The sequence below is a fragment of the Malus sylvestris genome, chromosome 14, assembly GCF_916048215.2.
Source record: "Malus sylvestris chromosome 14, drMalSylv7.2, whole genome shotgun sequence".
Taxonomy (NCBI): Eukaryota; Viridiplantae; Streptophyta; class Magnoliopsida; order Rosales; family Rosaceae; genus Malus; species Malus sylvestris.
This window is the reverse complement of record NC_062273.1, coordinates 27,287,422-27,307,550: the sequence shown is the minus strand read 5'-3', so window position 1 is coordinate 27,307,550 and position 20,129 is coordinate 27,287,422. Positions and strand designations below refer to the sequence as shown.

The 20,129-nt window shown below is 41.3% G+C and overlaps 3 protein-coding genes across 7 annotated transcripts in view; all 3 read right to left on the bottom strand.

Moving 5' to 3' along the window:
* The window catches only part of LOC126598703 (uncharacterized), a 97,973-nt gene that overhangs the window by 12,839 nt on the left and 65,005 nt on the right, over positions 1–20,129 (bottom strand). The window lies entirely within an intron of this gene.
* LOC126598715 (uncharacterized) lies at positions 492–3,411 on the bottom strand. The gene is made up of 4 exons (XM_050265085.1): positions 3,392–3,411; positions 3,045–3,140; positions 2,862–2,918; positions 492–2,224 (listed from the first exon to the last, which is right to left on the bottom strand). Exons 2-4 carry the CDS (start codon positions 3,102–3,104, stop codon positions 2,021–2,023), a joined length of 321 nt encoding a protein of 106 aa, XP_050121042.1. The 5' UTR covers positions 3,105–3,140; positions 3,392–3,411; the 3' UTR covers positions 492–2,020.
* LOC126598712 (caffeoylshikimate esterase-like) lies at positions 5,235–10,088 on the bottom strand. 5 transcript variants are annotated; one of them, XR_007614935.1, is made up of 6 exons: positions 9,763–10,088; positions 9,496–9,642; positions 9,282–9,412; positions 6,348–6,475; positions 5,830–5,921; positions 5,235–5,550 (listed from the first exon to the last, which is right to left on the bottom strand). XR_007614935.1 is itself a non-coding variant. In XM_050265079.1 (5 exons), exons 1-4 carry the CDS (start codon positions 9,875–9,877, stop codon positions 6,377–6,379), a joined length of 492 nt encoding a protein of 163 aa, XP_050121036.1. In that variant the 5' UTR covers positions 9,878–10,088; the 3' UTR covers positions 5,235–5,550; positions 6,348–6,376. The 5 variants fall into 5 exon arrangements, 4 of the variants coding, with proteins under 4 accessions (XP_050121036.1, XP_050121038.1, XP_050121035.1 ...); XM_050265079.1 differs by lacking the exon at positions 5,830–5,921; XM_050265081.1 differs by lacking the exon at positions 5,830–5,921 and having other exon boundaries at positions 5,235–5,412.

The window sequence follows — 20,129 nt, the reverse complement described above, 5'->3', positions numbered from 1 at the left end:
ATGATAAGTGAGGGAATAAAATTAAAAGTAAAATTTGGTTGCACGAAATAACATTATTGTCCAATGTTTGTACCATATTTTATTAATCTCGAAATACTGAGCATTGTTCATCTTGATACCTTCGGGTACCAAGAGATGGGTGAACCGAGCTGATGAGAATTTAAACAAGCAGGAGATGGGTGAACCACGAGAAGAAAAGTATGCTACCTTTTACTAAAATTAGAAGGAATTTAAAAATATCTCAGCATCACACTGCCTGGAAGTACAACTCTTAAGGAGAAAGTGAGAATTAAGGAGGTATTCTCCAGATTTTTCTGAAAAGATCCTTTTACAAATTTTCACCCAATATCTCATATGTATGATTATAGGTCAAACTAGAAATTAGGCCCGTGCGTTGCCACGGGAACCAGCTGTTTCAGGCGTAATCGGATGAATAAAACACAATTAAGTTGAATAAATTCAACACAATTATGAACAAACACAAGGATACATGAGTGAACGAGGTCAATAAGATAAGCAGTTTTGCTTTTATATACATTCAAGTGAGTTGGCATATAAACACATTTTACAATGAGTGGGAAGAAACTAAATGTCTTTGATTAGAAAGAGATGGTTTCCAAAAAAGTTCTGTTTCCTTAAGAAACAGAAGAAATATTTAGTTCACACATATAATATGTGTCATGCAGTGTAGGCAACCATTTCAACAGGTAATTAAAAATAGAAAGTGTTGAGGAATTGTTTAAGTAGCTAATTTTGTAACCACAACTGTTCAAAGGCAAAAATAAGCAAAATGTTTGTTTTCATACGAAACTGAAGAAACAGAAGCAAGCTGCAGTTTACACGTATTTTGCCCCTGCAGGTAAGATGGCAAAATATATGCCTTGCAGCCTACATACCTCAATTGTGCAACATATGCCTTACACTTGAAAAATATCAAAAATCAAGTACAAATTTGTAAATCATACGAATTCTCTCATATGCTTTGTAAATCTACCAAGATTGGTAATAACATGCTACTCAGCAGAACATTCATTATTCACCCATTAGTATTTAGCATCTACACTGAGTCACTAACATACATTGCTAAGTTAGGACTGTTATACTCATCATCCATGATCAATGTAAACATATTTTTCATAGCTACACTCCCCATTGACATACACTGACATAGCATCTACTTTTTTGCTGACCTTATTTGCTCAGTTAAGCAATAACCAACATACACAATCTAACAATCATAGCAGCTACACCAATCATCCATAAATGGGCAGAAATACAAATACTATTATATTGGGGTACCAATCATCCAATTCGAATGTCGTTTGGAACAAATACACCAACCATTCAATTGGAATGGGGTTTGGTACAAATACATTTTTCCATTAACTGGATATTCAATGCACTGACCAAAGAAATTAATCAAAGTAAAACAGATGGTCATTTGCATAATTAAACATACCATGCTCAATCCAGTCATAACATTTATAACCTTTTTGTCTTCCAATCGTCCGATTCGAAACCTTCTTCTTGTCAAATTGAGTATGTAGAATTCGCTCCAAAGTTATTTTTCATTCAATTACAATATTCTATGTATTTATAAATTTCAGAGCAGAACGTGCAAAGGCAAGAAAAGCAACAACAACATAACTCATATATACCATGAGCTATAAATTTTAGCAAATGATACTGATTTCCGCATACTCATTATTCTCCATATACACTTGTGTTTATTTTGGTCATTTGAATTGACTAAAAAAATAAAAAAAATTAAAGGACAAAAATTCAACAAAGGTGCAGAATAAGAAAATAGTGTGAGAAATCAGTTTCTTTTAGGAAATATATGTACATAGCACTCAAAGATAATTATATAAACTTAATGAATATATATATATATATATATATATATATATATATATATAATTTTATGCTTACCAGAAAAATCCAAATACGGTAGCTTCTGATCAGCCACAAAGCTTGTAGACTGAAGTTCTAACCAGACAAATCTTTGAAAAAAGGCAGATCAGATTGATGAGGAAATAAAAACTTTATGTTCAAATGCGAAAAGCAATTCAAAAAACGCAAAAACTTGAGAACTAATCGAAACCCAATAGAGAAAAACGAAAATCCAGAGAAACCCACTAACATGTTGGAAGAGTGATAGCCATGCTAACCTTCCCCATTTTGACAGGAAGAATAGCAGAGTGTGACATAACCATTCGAAAAACTGTAGTAGCAGGTTTCCAAATCATTGAAGATAATAAATGAATAGCTAGAGACATTGAGAATAGTTTTCTACATTACTTAAACAATAGAATGTGTACAGGAGGGCATAAGTGAGGTTTGCTAATATAAATATCCTCATTATAAATATCGCTAAAGCGTGCATATACATTGAGGTTTGCCAATATTTCCAGCTATTTCCAAGTGTGTGCTGGTGTGTTTTTTTTCCTTTCAAATATGCAGTTTTTTCATTCTAGTATAGATGTTAATATTTCTACTGCTCAAGTGCCATTTTATGTCTTCACTTGGAAAAAGAACTAAGCCTTTTAAAGTGGCCATGGTGGAAAGCAGTTGGACACCATTGTATAATTTCTTTACTCACTCCAAATTTTGTACCTAAAATTTCCACTTGATTATGTTTTACCTATTCTCTTTCTACTGCTCAAGTACCTATTCTCTTTCTTGATTTGGCTTTGCCTAACCAAAGTCTTTTCCTGTTTAAGGACGCGCGCCCTATGTTATTTCCTTCTCCACTGCATTCTCATCTTGCTAAAATTTATAACATCAAACCACCAGAATCTCAACCCATAATTAGTTTTACCCGCCCACAATAAATCAAAATCCTCAAGCCAACAACTTACATTTGATTCAGGAAGTAAAGTGACTTGTGCAAATACTTCATCATTGTCTGGTTCAGCCTATAATTCAGCAGAAAGAAACATATTATTCCCTCGCAAAGCCCAATAACTTGAGTACCAAAGAAGTAGCTACACAATTAAATCCAGAATTCTTAGTTTTCTTTATAAGAGCAGCCACCACACTACCTTCAATGATACATTGATAACCCGACAAAGAATCTTCGATGCAAGATTATACACTGGCATCTGCTGATCAGCTAGCTGATTAGTCGATGCCTCCACCTATTTTTGAAACCAGAAAATCCAATTGACAATTAGTGATAAAACCCAGAAACACAAAACATAATATGCATCAGCTACAAAAACCCAAATAAATAAATAAAACACTCAAATTTCTATGTAAAAGCGAACATATTTTGACCCCAAAACAAAGATGTCATAGATGGAGGAAGAGAGAAGCGACAGAAAAGGAGCGATACTAACTCAACCCCACCATCTCTCTGCAGCCAACACACTAATTCCCTCAACCCTACCCTCAAATCTTGTTCACAATCAACTCTCTTTCTGTCCCCCTAAGAGCAACTCCAGCGGATGCTAGTTGCTCGGGCGACAGGGGAGGAGAAAGGGCCTGAGGGCCGGTGGGAGCAGCTCCAGCGGGGAAGGGCCCGAGCGAGGGTGGGAGCTCGAGCGAAGGGGGGGTGGGGAGTCGACGGGCCTGTGGCCCGAGGGCTTTGCACTTTTTTATTTTTTTTGTGTCAGAGAGAGAGAGAGAGAGAGAGAGAGGGTTTTTTATTATTTAAACAAACAAAAAAAACTATTATTTTAATTGCTTATTGCCAGGGGGGAGGGTTCCAAGGGTGGAGATGTAAATGGCAATTACTGTTCATTAATGGTAGTTACTATTCATTTAAGGCAGTTACTGTTTAATAGGGTGGATTGAATAATGGATTGCCAGGGGGAAGGGCTCCATGGGTGGAATTGCTCTAATCGTGCACCCGCCGTCACCTTCTCTCTGCAACCAACCCCCTCTCCTCTCTCCCCTATATCACACCCCCACCCTGTGAAGGCACTGACACCAGACCACCTCCCTAGAAACCGGCTCTAAAAACCCATACCCATACCTCCCTTACCCGTTCCCTTTCTCAAAGCAAAAAGTGTTTAAATTGACTTTATATATAAATTATACCTTTTTATATTTAAATAATAATGTAAATTGTATAATTACAGTTATAGTCCATGAATACAATTAGAGGCCTTTGAATTTCTTTGCAAGAGAAGATTTATACGGAAAAGCAACTGCAAATATACAGACGGAGGGAATTTGAGGTTTGTAGTTCACCTTAGAATTGAAGGTATTCCCCCTAAGTTTAAATAACAACCAACCAAATCCAAATATCGAAATTTGCACAGAAACCCCATTTTCCAAATCCGAATTTACAGTTCTAAACACAGAATTTTTTTTACAGAAAAACCATAGATCGGCAAGAATTCAACAAAGAAAATAGAGACCCAGTTAATTATCACCTTAGAATTGGAGACATTGCTCTTTGGCCATCCAAACCCGAATCCTCCGCCGCCATTGCTCGACAACAAATCATAAATCTCCAAAACAATGACCTGCACAAACGACCCAACCGTCGTGCCACCATCGTCTTCTCCATCCCCATGAATATCTTTCAGTGACCTGTAACAGAAATGAAGGGAAGGTTTGTGTGGTTTTGGGAAGCAAGAGCCGATGTTATTGTAGAAGTGGGCTCAGTTTTGGGGTTCTGGCTGCCAGGGTTTGAGAAAGGGGAAAATGAAGGCCAAATGGGTGTGTTTCTGTCTCTCTCCCCCATCCCTCTCAATCTTTCAATCAGCGACACCAACCCTTGATTTGAGGAGAAAAAATCAACCCTAACCCCACTTTTTGGCAACCTCACTCCTCTCTCCCTTCCCCTCCCTGCCATCCCACGCCTCTCTCCCTGAAATTCCTCCACAAATCCGTGAGTTCTGTCTGAAGCACAGCTACACACAATGGTATAAATGTAAATAATGCAAATCTGGTCAGAGTCAAAATTACCCTCCCAACTTTTGATAATTACCCTTCCAACCAGCTGGTATTGTGGTAAATAGCATGAAATCGAGTGGCAACCAATTGACTGTAGCTAAGCTACAGTCAATTCATTCCTCAATTTTAGAATAGACTAGAAATTACGTCCGCGCGTTGCTGCGGGAACCAGCTGTTTCAGACGTAATCGAATGAATAAAACACATTTAAGTTGAATAAATTTAACACAATTATGAACAAACAGAGCGATACATGAGCGAATGAGGTCGATAAGATTAACAGTTTTGCTTTTATATACATTCAAGTGAGTTAGCATATAAACACAATGTACAATGAAACATCCACACTGGAATAGTGGATCCTTCAATGTTATGAAACATCTACACTGATCTTAAAACTACAAATGTAAGCACCGAACTCTGTAAAGGAATCATCTCTGATACAGCATTTGCATATTTGCCTTCTCTCATCCCCTTCACATGTATGCTAAACCATTTGTGTGCACTACAAATTTGAGAAAGAATGAAGTCGGCCTCTGCCATGCAAATGGTTTGTTCCACTTCTTTTCTCCAGTTCCCAAAACTATAGTTACGACCGTAATAAAACATACATGGCCCTCACACCGTGCAGCCCCCTAGCAATCTAACAAAGAGAGATTTATGTCAAAAGAGAAAAAGAAAAAGAGCTTTAAATGCCAGTTGTTTGATGTGGTTTTTGTTTTCTCTTCTTCTTTTATGGAGTAAGCATACACCTATCAATCCATCTTCCCTTTTATGTATAAATCTATATACACACACATATATTCACACGCACATCTATATACACACATATTTAAATATACACACTGAAAACATTGAGTTCAATCCAAATCTATAGTCCTAACAATGTACGTAACACATCAGAAACGTAAATCCAATGTACCTCCAACAAAGATTTGAACCATCTTTCATGAGTCAATATCACTTTCCTTTGCCCTTTTTCACTTTCTAATCTCTGAAGATCCTAACTTTTATCTGGAAACATGTAAAAACTACAAAATCACAACTTGCTTATACTCAATCAACGTTTTGCTCTGAAATCTCTATTTTAGACTTAGTATCCAGAAACAAAGTCTTATATGCAAAAGATAACTCATTCATCATAAAGCAACGATACATTTGCAGTAATTGTTTAAGTCAGAACATATTGATCATCATGAATTGCAGCATTAGCATTAACTCCGCCTGTGTAAGTTTATCTTACATTGTCGATCCCAAGCTCGGATAAAGGAGGAGGGGGAGAGTGTCAGGTAGTCGACAGCCGGCACTCCATGGTTACATCGAATCCTTATGAAAAATGAATTGCAGCATTAGCATTCTAATTAGAAACTTGTAGCCATCAAATTTAACATTTCACTACCACGTTTGATCGCATTAAACAATCCAATTATCGATAATTACCTTAGCAGAAGCTTGAATTTCTCTGGCAATCACATCCAAAGCAAGTGCATAACCTTAAACCCTCCGATTTGTAATCGTATACCTAAAAATAGCAAGGAACCGGCTTCTTCCTCCCACAACCAAAGTTCCTAAAATTTCCAAAGAAAGTAAATTTGTTTGCAATTCAGAGAAATTGGAGGACCAAATCGTATTAAATTTGAATTAAATGAGCAAAGGGACACCAATTAAATGAGATACTAAACACATCTCGAATCTATGAAATAGAAGAACAATCATGTAAAGACTCCCAAGATTGTGTGCTGAGCACAAAATTATAGGTTAATAAAGGTAAATCCCAATCCAAAGCAATCCTTTAACCCAAAATGAAAACAAAAAGCATGGAACAAATATTTCAGTTTTATTATTAGATTTCTAAATCCTCAATTTGAATGCGTTGTAAAGATAATACCACCAACTAAGGGTGGCAATCTGACCATGGTTGTGTATGTCAAGTCAACTCTATGCAACTGAATATATAAAATTTAAGCAGCCCCAAACAGTATCCTAAGCATCGACAAACTATTAACATTATTTCCCCAATTTTATTTCTCAATTTTATCAAATGCTGCATAAACGATCACAATTTACTCCCTTCCAATTCCCACATAACTCCGAACAAACAATATTGATAAATCGTTATCATCACCTTTAACAAAACAGGTTACAGCAAAAAGAAAAAAAAAGTTCCTATGCAAACAAATTTAAGCAGTTTCAGATAGCCTCCTAAGCACAAAATTATAGTTGAATAAAGAAAAATCCTGACCAAAGCTCCAACTTTTGAACCCAAAATGAAAACAAAAAGCATGGAACATATAATTCAGTTTTGTTACTAGATTCTCTAAATCCCCAATTTAAATCCATTGTAAAGATAATACCACCGACCAAGGGTGACAATCACATAAATGGAATCCAGGTAAAACCAAAATACATTAAGAATCCTCAATAGTTAAACTGCAAGCTAAATCGATTAAGTGCTCCGAAGATAAATGCACAAATTTCTAAACAAAGCAAAGAAATTGAAACTGTGTCATGAAAACTAATTAAAGTTCATATAATGTGATTGTATCATTAGCTAAGAGGCCACATAGAATGTCAGTACTGCATGGCACAAAAGCAGTGTAAAATCTACATGTATAGGCAATATCATCACTCTTGAGAATTCGAAATGAACAAACACTGCACACACTCACACACACCAAAATTCTGCAATCAATACCGTCCAATCTTTGAATTTTTCATTAAATTGGATGGTAGTGTAGAGCCTAAAAAATGTTAGGCAGGCTGCTACAAAGATAGTATAGCCCAACAGCTCCATCTAACCCGCCAATTGTTAAATGTTAAATTTCTTGAACTACACAACCTATTACAAATACCCGAACTGTTAGAGAACATTGGACATTCGTTGTACTCAATCTGCATATATCCCAGGACCAAGAAAGTTATGAAGAAACAGAAATGAAACTGTACAACAGGTATACAGTAGGGAACAACCACTATGAAACTGGCAGTAAAGTACTGTAAGGAAAATCAGATTAGCATTCATCTAACCAGAGCTTCTAGCTGCTAACAATTAGTTGTTAAAACCCTAACACTAATCAAGCAATCCTGCACATGTATCTAGCTTTCTTCGCATCCCGCCAATAATAAAATGCATTCAAGTGTGTAGTGCAGCTTGCACAAATAAAGCAGTTTAAGTATGATAAACAGAAAAAGGAAATGGAAACATGAGTTTAGTAAAAATGGGAATAAATCAAATAAAGCCGAAAAAGAAAAACCGGTACAATAGCTGCATAAATTAAATAGCTTTCTACAACATACAAAATAGATTGAGAAATCTAATTCAGCAATTCCTTTTCCTAATTAGGTCTGGTATTAATTTAGCCAAAACCTCAGTAAATCCTTTAAAAAATAAAACTCACAGCCCCTGTTTGGTTGCAGAGAAAAAGAAATATGGAAGAAAAAAAGACAATATATTTCCATTAAATTACTCAGTTAAATCAAATAACAGGTCATTTCCATGAAATGAAAAACAAATTATTTAGAATTATAACCCTAAACCTCCACTGAACCCAACACACAACCCAAGGAGTCTACGCAGATTCAAGTTTCCATATTCACAGATAACTATATTTCCATCACTTTCTCAACAACCAAACAGAAAATAACTGAAAAGGTAAAAGACGAAAAATTAGAAAACCTAACTCAAATCCTATGCTTCTTATGCAACCCCAAAAGAAGAAAAGATAAATATCGAAAGTAAAAATGGGAACATGAGTTATCGTATGATAAACATGAAAAACTGTTTAAGTATGATAAACAGAAATAATGATGTGAGATTGAAAAACTCTTAACGTAGAACAAAGTTGGCATATTTAATGTTGCTCAACAGATACAATATGCCAAGTTCAGGGATTGCCACCATCCGGAAAAAAAAAAATAAAATAAGGACCATCAGTTTAGAATTCATTCCCAATGAGTCGATTTCTAAACCTTCACCAAACACAAAACAAAATTGTATTTGTTCTATTCCTAAAATTTTTTCCCATAGCCTTGGTTTTAGCAAGATTCATGCACTGACCTATAAATACACAAACCTGACCCTGTACAGTAGAAGACAGACTTGACAAAAGTTTTCCGCTGAGTATCCTATCCCATGAAGTCCAATCGTAGAATCAAATATAAAGACTACAATCATCAAGTTTAAGTTTGAATTTTTAGGTCAACAAAAGCAACAATCTCCGAGAAATTTGAAAAGTAAACTAGCGAATGAAATGCAATTCTTGAAAACCGAAATCAAAACAACAACTTCCACTCAATTTCTCAGCAACAGATCTTAATACAGGTAAAATACCAAACAGATCAGTTAAAAAACCAAATTAGAGGAAAGGAGCTTACTTTGCACATTGGAGCTACAACGATTAATCCATCCCATTTGTCCGGCTCCTTAAGATGAATCTTGAGACTTATGGCTCCTCCCATGGATTCTCCCATTACAAAGAATGACAGACCTTTCACTTCAGATCTTCCTGGAGTTGCAATCAATTCAAAGAAATTAGCAAGGCCTATATTGTGAACATGTCACTGGAATCTAAATTAAGCAATTTCATACCTTTGACATTAGTAAATTGTTCAATTACATAGTCGACTAATTCATCAAAGTTTGGGATGTAGCCATGCAATCCTTCAAAAAGACCGAAACCCGTATAGTCCACGGTGTATATAGTGTATCCAGATGCAGCAATTCGCTTGGCGATACCTAACAATCCAAAATTTTGAAGCATATCATATGTGGAACTTCTTAAGTTTAAGCAATGCATTGGCATAAGATTTTAACTTGGGTTATGTATAAAACAAGGGAAGGAGCAGAGATGCCAACCTTCAAAGAAAAATGTGCAGGCCATGGCAGAAGCATAAAGCACCTTTGATTCAATCACCAACTTTTGGCTACCAGCTTTTGTAGAAAATCTCCATTCCCCTTGAATTCCTTCCATACCCGGTGTGGATGCAAATTTCTTCCTCCTCGATCTTGGACGATTTTGCACCTACAAAACAATTAACACCTTAGGTTAAGGCCAAGAGCCTCACGCGCCCACGATGAATTGGGGGGGGCTTTGACCGAAGAACCTCCGATGCCAAAGTTAGAATTTAGAGAGAAAGAATGTTTAGAGAATTTTGGGATTTTTGCCAAAGTGTTGAAATTGGCTTTTTGGTGAGAAATGAGAGTATATTTATAGGGATAGGAGGTGGCTAGGGTTTTTTGGGTTTGATTTAGGTTTAATTAGCCAATTTATTTGGCTATTAAACATAAAATGAATGTTTTGGTGGTTTTTTGTATAATTGGCTAATCAATGTCACAAAAAAGGAAAATTATGGTGAAAAAAGAAGGAAATGGCCGGCTCCCTTTGGAGAAGGGATAACCGGCCTTTAGGGTGATTTTTGGGCATAATTTGGTGATGAATATATTGATTATATTAATTGGTTGAGGATGTTATAGAATGTTTGAAATAAATGGCTAATTGAATAAGGAAAAAATGAGGTAAAAACATATATGGAATGAAATAGGTTTTGAATTGTTACCCATTTTGGGTACTCCTGACTTGGTTGATGGATGATTCTCCACTGCTTGCGTGTAGGAAACCCGGTATGCCTCGAGGGTATTTTTGTCCTCTTTTATCCAAAAGTCCACGTGTCGCCTAATGAATATTTTTGGCTCCACAAATGTCCCCACACCTGTTGGGCTGCTCGCAGAAAAGGGCAGCAGATGTAGAGATCTTCTTGCTTTAGGAAACTTAAGATTGCTTCCTATTTTGATGTTGATTCTCTCTTTAATAGGAAATTAGATCCTTCTAGGCAAAGGAAATAAATTTCTCTCAAAGCCTATTTAAGTCCACCTTAAGTGGGTTATTAAATCAACTTTGGAGAGCGATTTATTCTACCATACAAGAGAGAGATAGCTTAGAGGATATTTGTTCCGCCTCCTCTAGCAATCTTCTACATCTTGCCCGTGCAAAGGACCGTCTTTCGTTGCTTTCTTTGTCTTCTTCGTGCCGCACCAATGTAAGAAAATTTAATTTTTCTTGCCTTATTCTTGGATAGTGCTATTGCGGGGTAGCCGTCGGGGTGGTGCGGCACATCGGCTGGCAGGGGCCAGGAGCTGGCTCGGCATGGGTTGAGGAGATGTCGTGGCAGGGACGACTGCTTGGGTAGCTTGGCTTGGCTTGAGCCAAGGGCAGCTTGTGCAGCTGGGGTCGAGGATTGTGGCGCTGGAGCGCAGTGCTAGGCGAGCCGCATGGCTCATGTCCTTTGGGCTCTTGGACCTGACTCGGGCCAGGCTGGCGATTGAGAGAGATAAGGAGATTGCGGGTCTCATGAGTTGCTGGAATGCTAGGTTGAGCTCCCCTGCTAAGTACCATGAATGTCGTTGGCTGCTTAGTCCTCTTTGCTGAAAGAAAGGTGGGCTGCTCGAGAAAGATGAGGTAAAGAGGATCAAGGCAGATGCATTGGCTTGTCTGATCGCTGTCATAGAGCTTACTATGAATGAAGATGGAAAGAAGAGATCTTCCCCGCCTGCTCATGAGATGCCAGTTAAGAAAAAACTGAAGACTTCTTCTGCTGCTCATGAGGGTCCGCTTGCTACCGAGAGGTATGTGATTGACATGACTTCTTCCAAAGGGAAGAAAAATAAGGCTGCTAGATCTGAGCATGTGGCGTCTTCCATGTTGAGAATGGCTAGTACAATTGTGGATAAGATTGCTTAGCGTAAAGGATTTATCATGCCCCTAGTGCCGAAGTCTGTACCAGGATGTTCTTTGGGAGCCAAGTCTGGTTCACCTTTGTAGAGACTTGCTATTATGAAGAGTGGTAAGGTGGACTCTACTGCTAAAGTGTCGATTCACCTCATATTTAAGATCTTAAGCTTGCAATTTCTGAGCTTCATTTTGCTGCTTATGCTAAGAAGGGAGTGGATAAGCTTCTCTATTTCTCCGGAAGACTTGCTTGCTTTTACTTTTAAGGCTTCCATTGGTGAAGTAGTTGGAGAAGTTAGTGCCCAGACTGGGGCAGCCGGGGGTGAAGCGCCGGATGTTGCCGCTGCTAAGAGCGTTACGATTGTTGAAGGTGTGGCGACCGAGTAGTCGTGGGATGTCCAAGCTGCTGTAGTGTAGTATTTTAGGTAGCCTTTAGGATTTTCTTTGTTTTTCCTTGTAGCTCTTGTTTTGCTTGAACTCCTTCGGCCTTTGCTAGTTGTTTATAAACATGTTTTCCTTCGTTTTTCTTCATCTTCACTTCTTTTGTTCATGCCCTAACCTTTAGACTTGATAGACCAGTGGCAGGCATGCTACTTTTTTTATAAGCAGACAAGCTCGCGTAGCCTATGTAGCCGTAGGTGTTGGTGTAGAACTTTGCAAAGTTGTTAGCCATAGGGTTGGCAGCCGGATGCCTTACTTACAGAAGCAGACAAGTCCGCGTAACCACTAGGCTGTTAACCTTGACTTTCTTCAATTCCGTAGGTTGCGTAGCAAGTATCACAACACTTTAGGACTTGGTGTAGGTTGTTCCACGCTTGGCAGAGGTGAAGCTTATCGACTACGTAGCATGTCAGCAGTGGATAAAACTTCGTATATGCGCGCTAGCTTGTTTAACCTTTCACAAGAATGTGCGGTTGTATAAGTCTAGCGCGACTTTACTGCTCGAAGGGCAAGCCGTAGGCAGTCTTCTAGAATTCGTAGGCTACCTTAGTGCACTCGGTAGCAGCTTTAGAATTCCAGGGTAGCCGTCCATCAGATGTACTACCTAATGTGCCCTCTCCGTCTCTAGGGCCCGGTTCCTCACTGATTAGGCCAAGAGACCCAAAATCCTTCAGTTAGCTAAGCCTTGAAAAAGACCATTGCGGCTACTTCTAGGAATCCCGGCGCAAGCCATCGTGCATCTAGTTATACTAGGGCAGCCAGGCTCATCCACGTCTGGATATTCGGAGTGTAAAGTTTATCCTCCCGTCTTGGAGAGCTGACCCATATGGGTGTCGGGGAATTGGTTTACCCTCTCGCACTAGAGAGCATGGTTGGTCCCTCGGGGGGGCGCAATTCCTGCGATGGGTCCCTAAGAAGGGCGCAGTCTTCTTTTGAAGTGCCGGAGTGATCAGTTGTTGTAAGCATGCAGCCGAGCCAAGTTGTGATTACTTCTGAATTCCTCATTGAAAAACGAGTGAAACGAACGAGAACTTAGCTGTAAGGTAGGAACTGCATAACAACTGGATAGTCCTCGACTTGTGAGGTGGTGCCCGTCGAGCTTCTTGAGTCTTCGGGCTTTGATGTAGTGGGAGGTCACACATGGTACTTCTTCATATTGTAGGCGCTCCACTACTTTTCGATCTTTTTATCGTTTCATGGTAGCGGGGGTATAATTACTCTAGCCGCCTATTCTGCTGAGCTTGTACGGACCTTCCCAGATGAGATCCATCTTTTTGGATGTTTCGGCCTGCCTATTGCCTTGAGGATATCTCGGCATGGACATATGCTGCTTGATGCCATATTTTTGGAAGAACTTCGCCAAATCTTTGCCCACGAATTGCAGGCCGTTGTTGGTGACGATGGATTAAGGGATGCCAAATCGGTAAATGATGTTCCTCCATATGAAGTGCTCTATGTCCGTCTGAATCGTGGTCGTCATGGGCTATGCTTCCACCTATTTGGTGAAGTAGTCGGTTAACACGAACCACGGCTGCTCGCGAGCCTTTGTAGTTGGATGCGCCGTTGACATGCGAATGCCAGAAATCTCCATTGAGGGAATATGTGCGGCTAAAGTGTGCTCGACTGCCTTCGGGGCATCGTTGGGCCGAGTTGTTGCGTTCGTCAGAAAACTTTGCATCTGGCAGGGTCTACGCCTTTATCGTCGCCGGTTTGGATTCGGCAGAATAGTGCGTCATGATGATGATTGCAGGTAATTGTAGAATACAGGTAGTCGGGTCCCCAGCTCTTCTCGCATGATGGTAGAGCTTATTGCTACTTTAGATACCGTCAAACATGCGAATAAGTCCTCCGCTGCTTCTAGGGAGGTGATGTCGGGTACTTCTTCAAGTCCTTGAATGTGCATTGGCGATCCTCATCCCAAATGGCATGCTTCTCTGCTAAAGCAAAAAAGTCTGCCAGAGTTAGATCTTCTTTCATGATCAATTTTCCGAATAGCGGGTGGTCTGCTGGAAGTCATTTTTGGAAGGCTGCTCTAGCTATCGAGTCGTTGCATCCGACTATTTTTGCCTTCTCTACTTTGAACCTCGTCACATAGTCGCGAAGCGACTCCTTTGGGTTCTTCTTGACGTCAAACAAATGGTCAGACTTCTTTTTGATCGAGCGATAGGATGAATATTCTTTGGTGAAAACCAAAGAAAGTTCGTAGAAATTCCGGATGGATTGTGGCGGCAGGGTGTAGAACCAATCTTACGCCTCGCCTTGTAGAGTGGTGGCGAATATCTTGCACATGAGATCATCGTTGTTTCGATAAAGGATCATTGCGCTTTGGTAACGTTTTAAGTGTCTCTCCGGGTCTTCATCCCCTTTGAAAGATGTGAAATGTGGCATGCTGAACTCGCGTGGACGCTCTGCCTGCTCGATCTCCTCCGTGAAGGGTGACCTGCTTATGTTGGTTATGTTCCGTCGTAGTGCCTCGTCGGTGACCTCGTTGCATTGGAAATCATGCAATCGCTTGGTCAAGAGTCTCTCTACTTCTTCCTGAATTTGCCTTTGTTGGGGTAGCGGAGCTCTCGGCTGCCCCCAGTGATGACTTATTGGTCTAGGCTGCTCTTCCATGTGTTTGGCTCGTCTATGCCGTGGATGCAGTGCATATGGTGCGTTCCTAGTAGGCGAGCGAGTTCTTCGCAGGCTGCTGGTTGAACTTGAGCTGGATTGAGTGACTGCTTCTCTCCGTCCGTCGTGCTGCCTACTCTGATGTGAGGTGGATAACGCTCCTTATGGGTTTAGCTGCCTATGCTCGGAAGGTTGTTCATGTTGACTATCAGAGTATGACCCTAACCGTGAATGTATACTCTTCCGTAGGCTTAGTCGAGAGTGCATGCTCCTTCGTGCTCTAAGACGGGAATGTACACTGCCCAAATGTTCGGCTCGTGGCTGGTCGAGTGGCTGCTCGCCGGGACGCTGCTGGAAATGTCCGTCTTCTCTTGTCCTACTTCGGGATACCTCGTCCGGGGCACGTTGGATCCCGATGCGTTGCAAAAGTTGATTCACCAAGGTTGTCTGTTATGCAAGGGCGCTCGTCAACTCTATGACTTGTCGAGACAAGTGTTGTTCGCCATTTGGATTGGAAGAGCTTGGAAGGAATGCGCCTCCTTGGGCAGTGGAAGAGTGGTAGACTCCGGGCACGAGATTTGAGTTGGGAAATGTCAAATCCGCGAAAAAATGTGGTGAGAATGCTCCCGGCTCGATGGTAGGTCCAGATGGTTGAGATAGTCTTGGGCCGACTTGGGCTGCTTGGAAAGCCACGAGAGCAGTCTGGGCCTTGAGAGTGGGCTGCTCGTCGGGAGCAGGCTGGGTCACGAGAGCAGGCTGCTTGGCAGGAGCAGGTTGGGCCGTGAGAGTGGGCTGCTCGACGGAAGCAGGCTGGACCACGGGATTGGGCTGCTCGTCGGAAACAGGCTGGGCCACGAGAGCAGGCTGCTTGGCAGGAGCAGGCTGGGCCACGGGAGTGGGCTGCTCATTGGGAGCAGGCTGCTTGGCAGGAGCAGGCTGGGCCACGGAAGTGGGCTGCTCGACGGAAGCAGGCTGGACTACGGGAGTGGGTTGCTCGTCCGGAACAGGCTGGGCCACGAGAGCAGGTTGCTTGGCGGGAGCAGGCTGGACCACGGGAGTAAACTGCTCGACGGAAGCAAGCTGGACCACGGGAGTGGGCTGCTCATCGGGAGCAGGCTGGGTCACGAGAGCAGGCTGCTTGGCAAGAGCAGGTTGCTTGGCGGGAGCAGGCTGGGCCACGGAAGTGGGCTGCTCAATGGAAGCAGGCTGCTTAGTATATGATGCATGTGAATGCGAGGCTTGGGCCCGGGCCCGTGCAAACTTGGATGGCACGACTTGGGCTATGGCCTTGGTGCCGTGAGCCTTGGATGGCACGGCTCGAGCCGTGGTGAAGGCTTCATGGACCTCGCCACCGCGGTGGTTCCCATGGTGGCCGTGGTGAAGGCACCATGGACCTCGCCGCGGGTGGCTATCGAGGTAGCCATCGCAGTGGTTCCCATGGTGGAAACTCGTGGTGATGATGCCGCTCCCCTTATTGTCGCATTTTGCCTCATGGATCTCCGCAATCCCATTTTTTGAATATTAGAATTTTCACTTATGGAATTTTCTAAATTTCTAGCCATTATATTTTTCTTATACGTTTTATCAAAGAACCTTTGCAAGTAAAAAATTCTATAAATAAGAACGTATGAAAAATATTCAAATGGACTAGAAAACAAAGAAAAAACCTTTTTGCGCGAGAGTCTTTTACGAGTATGGATTTCAACTCTTAATGAAAGCACCAATTTGTGGATGCAAATTTCTTCCTCCTCGATCTTGGACGATTTTGCACCTACAAAACAATTAACACCTTAGGTTAAGGCCAAGAGCCTCACGCGTCCACGATGAATTGGGGGGGGCTTTGGCCGAAGAACCTCCGATGCCAAAGTTAGAATTTAGAGAGAAATAGTGTTTAGAGAATTTTGGGATTTTTGCCAAAGTGTTGAAATTGGCTTTTTGGTGAGAAATGAGAGTATATTTATAGGGATAGGAGGTGGCTAGGGTTTTTTGGGTTTGATTTAGGTTTAATTAGCCAATTTATTTGGCTATTAAACATAAAATGAATGTTTTGGTGGTTTTTTGTATAATTGGCTAATCAATGTCACAAAAAAGGAAAATTATGGTGAAAAAAGAAGGAAATGGCCGGCTCCCTTTGGAGAAGGGATAACCGGCCTTTAGGGTGATTTTTGGGCTTAATTTGGTGATGAATATATTGATTATATTAATTGGTTGAGGATGTTATGGAATGTTTGAAATAAATGGCTAATTGAATAAGGAAAAAATGAGGTAAAAACATATATGGAATGAAATAGGTTTTGAATTGTTACCCATTTTGGGTACTCCTGACTTGGTTGATGGATGATTCTCCACTGCTCGCGTGTAGGAAACCCGGTATGCCTCGAGGGTATTTTTGTCCTCTTTTGTCCAAAAGTCCACGTGTCGCCTAATGAATATTTTTGGCTCCACACCCGGTGGTGTAGGCGGTGATGATGGGAATGGACGGAGATGGGTTCGGGTGGGCTGCCCATTTGAGGGTTTGGGTTAGTTTGGTCGGGAGAAGTTTACAAGAAGATGACTGAAAGCAGATACTGACTGATTAATGACACCAAACTCAACTTTGCCTGAGAAATACATAGGGGCAACAACAACAGCGGGAAGAATCTAAATAATATAGCGGTATCCATTGGTGAAAAACACAAGATTTCTTGAAGATATCAACAAGTTCTGCAAGGTCGGAATATGAGTTAAAACACAACCAATTGGATGTGCATGACATAACAATCTACAACAACAACAACAACAACAACAACAACAAAGCATTTTCCCACTAAGTGGGGTCGGCTATATGAATCCTAGAACGCCATTGCGCTCGGTTTTGTGTCATGTCCTCCGTTAGATCCAAGTACTCTAAGTCTTTTCTTAGAGTCTCTTCCAAAGTTTTCCTAGGTTTTCCTCTACCCCTTCGGCCCTAAACCTCTGTCCCGTAGTCACATCTTCGAACCGGAGCGTCAGTAGGCCTTCTTTGCACATGTCCAAACCACCGTAACCGATTTTCTCTCATCTTTCCTTCAATTTCGGCTACTCCTACTTTACCCCGGATATCCTCATTCCTAATCTTATCCTTTCTCGTGTGCCCACACATCCCACGAAGCATCTTCATCTCCGCCACACCCATTTTATGTACGTGTTGATGCTTCACCGCCCAACATTCTGTGCCATACCACATCGCTGGCCTTATTACCGTCCTATAAAATTTTCCCTTGAGCTTCAGTGGCCTACGACGGTCATACAACACGCCGGATGCATTCTTACACTTCATCCATCCAGCTTGTATTCTATGGTTGAGATCTCCATTTAATTCTCCGTTCTCTTGCACGATAGATCATAGGTAGCGAAAACGGTCGCTTTTTGTGATCTTCGCTAGATTGCTCCGGTCATTAGTGTGGATAAGTATATAAATGGATAGAGATAGGAAAGCAAACACAAGATGTACGTGGTTCACCCAGATTGGCTACGTCCACGGAATAGAGGAGTTCTCATTAATTGTGAAGGGTTTACACAAGTACATAGGTTCAAGCTCTCCTTTAGTGAGTACAAGTGAAGATTTAGTACAAATGACATTAGGAAATATTGTGGGAGAATGATCTCGTAATCATGAAACTTCTAAGTATCGGAGTGTGGTATCGTCTTGACTTGCCTTATCTGTCTCATAGGTAGATGTGACATCTTCTCTAGAAGTACTCTTCCTCCATCCAGGGGTGGTAACTTTAACTGGTGGAGATGCACAAGGTAATGTATCAATTTCACTTGAAGCCTACTTGTAGTTTCAGGCTTGGTCAAGCGCGATACAAACCATGTAGTAGGAGTCCCCCAAGTCGCCGAGCTAGGGGATCTGTTGAAAGAGGTGACAGACAAGGTAAGCAATCAGAGCTCTGGCTGATTGTTCACATTCTCCCTATCTTGCAGGCAGCATGAAGGATAAAGAGAAGAAAATGAGAAGATATGATATGGGATACTTTTGCTTTTGAAGAAGTAACTTTCCACAGGCTTATTCTTGAACTGTGCTGGAGGGTTTTCTGGTTTCCTCCAGAGTATAAGGCCGACTGAAGAATTTGAGGGTCAAAACACGTCCATCAAATCTAGAGTACGTTCGACCCTGTTGATATGGGATACTTTTGCTTTGACAGAGTAATGGATGTATCGGCACGTGTGTTGTTACGCTTGTCTCCACATGCTTCCTTGTATCATTCTCCCTTGCCCCTATCTGTTCCTCAGGCAGATACGGTATCTTCCCTGGAAGCATAAGATGTTGAAGATGAGTACTCGAGAGCAATGTCAGGTAAGTAATCAGGTAAAGGGTTCCACGCAGTCAGTTTCTGGCTGGAAGCTTGATTCCAAGTGCTGACTGATTGCTCTCTTTCTCCTTGTCTTGCAGGTAAGAACAAGGCCAAAGGAAAAGACAGGAAAAAAGCATGATATGGGATACTTTTGCTTTTAACCCTGATGATATGAGATATTCTTGCTCTAGTATAGCTTGTTTGCAGAGGTATTATCGAGGGGAAAGAAAGCTGAATATTTCGAAAGGCTTCGTTGGGAGTGCCCTCTCAGATATGAGGAAGGGTTGAGCATTTTTGCAGGTCTGCCTGTCCGTTGGGGATGGAGGTCGACATATATAGGAGTCTCCTTAACAACAAGTAGTAATGTTATTCCTTTACCCTACTTGGTCATAGCACGGTAGTGGGAGCTGCCAGCTTCACATGTTTTAACTTTGTCAGAGCACTTTGAAAAAGTGGTCTGTGGTATCTGGAAAGCTGATGTTGCGTGTGAAGATTACAGACAGCTTTATCCAAGGAGATCCGGCTCTCGAGATTCGGAGAGCAGTGTCTCTTCGATTTTTGAGCAAGCAATGTTGTTGGGAGTGTTTTCTCGAATGTGAGTAAAGGTTGGGCATGTTTGCTAGTCTACCTTGCCACGAAGCACAGAGGTTGACACACAGGGACTTTCCAATTATCCAGCAATGGTACTGTTCCTTTACCCTCTCTTCGATTTTTGAGAAAGTAGTCATGTTGGGAGTCTGGTTCTCGAGATTCGGAGGACGGTGGCTCTTCGATTTTGGAGCAAGCAATCTTGTTGGGAGTGTTTTCTCGAATGTGAGTAAAGGTTGGGCATGTTTGCTAGTCTACCTTGCCACGAAGCACAGAGGTTGACACATATGGACTTTCCAATTATCCAGCAGTGGTACTGTTTCTTTACCCTTGTGGGTAATAATATGGTAGCTAGACCTTCAAAATTTATGTGTCTAAACTTTGTTCATGCTGTTTCTTTGCTATTCTTTTACCCTTCTTGGTCAGAGCGATGTAGTGCGAGCTGCAAGCTTCACGTGCTCAAACTTTGGCAGAGAACTTTGGCAAAGTTATCTGTGGTACCCATGAGCTACTGTTGCGTGTGGGTTGAACAGTAAGAC

What these genes read in the sequence shown, in the direction of transcription:
- LOC126598715 (XM_050265085.1), bottom strand. Translation starts at nt 3,104, where the DNA reads ATGCCAGTGTATAATCTTGCATCGAAGATTCTTTGTCGGGTTATCAAT. An exon ending in TTATCAATGTATCATTGAAG is followed by an intron (nt 2,919 to 3,044) that starts GTAGTGTGGTGG and finishes GCTGAATTATAG; the next exon opens with GCTGAACCAGACAATGATGA. An exon ending in CTTTACTTCCTGAATCAAAT is followed by an intron (nt 2,225 to 2,861) that starts GTAAGTTGTTGG and finishes CTGCTACTACAG; the next exon opens with TTTTTCGAATGGTTATGTCA.
- LOC126598712 (XM_050265079.1), bottom strand. Translation starts at nt 9,877, where the DNA reads ATGGAAGGAATTCAAGGGGAATGGAGATTTTCTACAAAAGCTGGTAGC. An exon ending in ACAATTTACTAATGTCAAAG is followed by an intron (nt 9,413 to 9,495) that starts GTATGAAATTGC and finishes TTGCAACTCCAG; the next exon opens with GAAGATCTGAAGTGAAAGGT. An exon ending in TTGTAGCTCCAATGTGCAAA is followed by an intron (nt 6,476 to 9,281) that starts GTAAGCTCCTTT and finishes TGGAAATTTTAG; the next exon opens with GAACTTTGGTTGTGGGAGGA.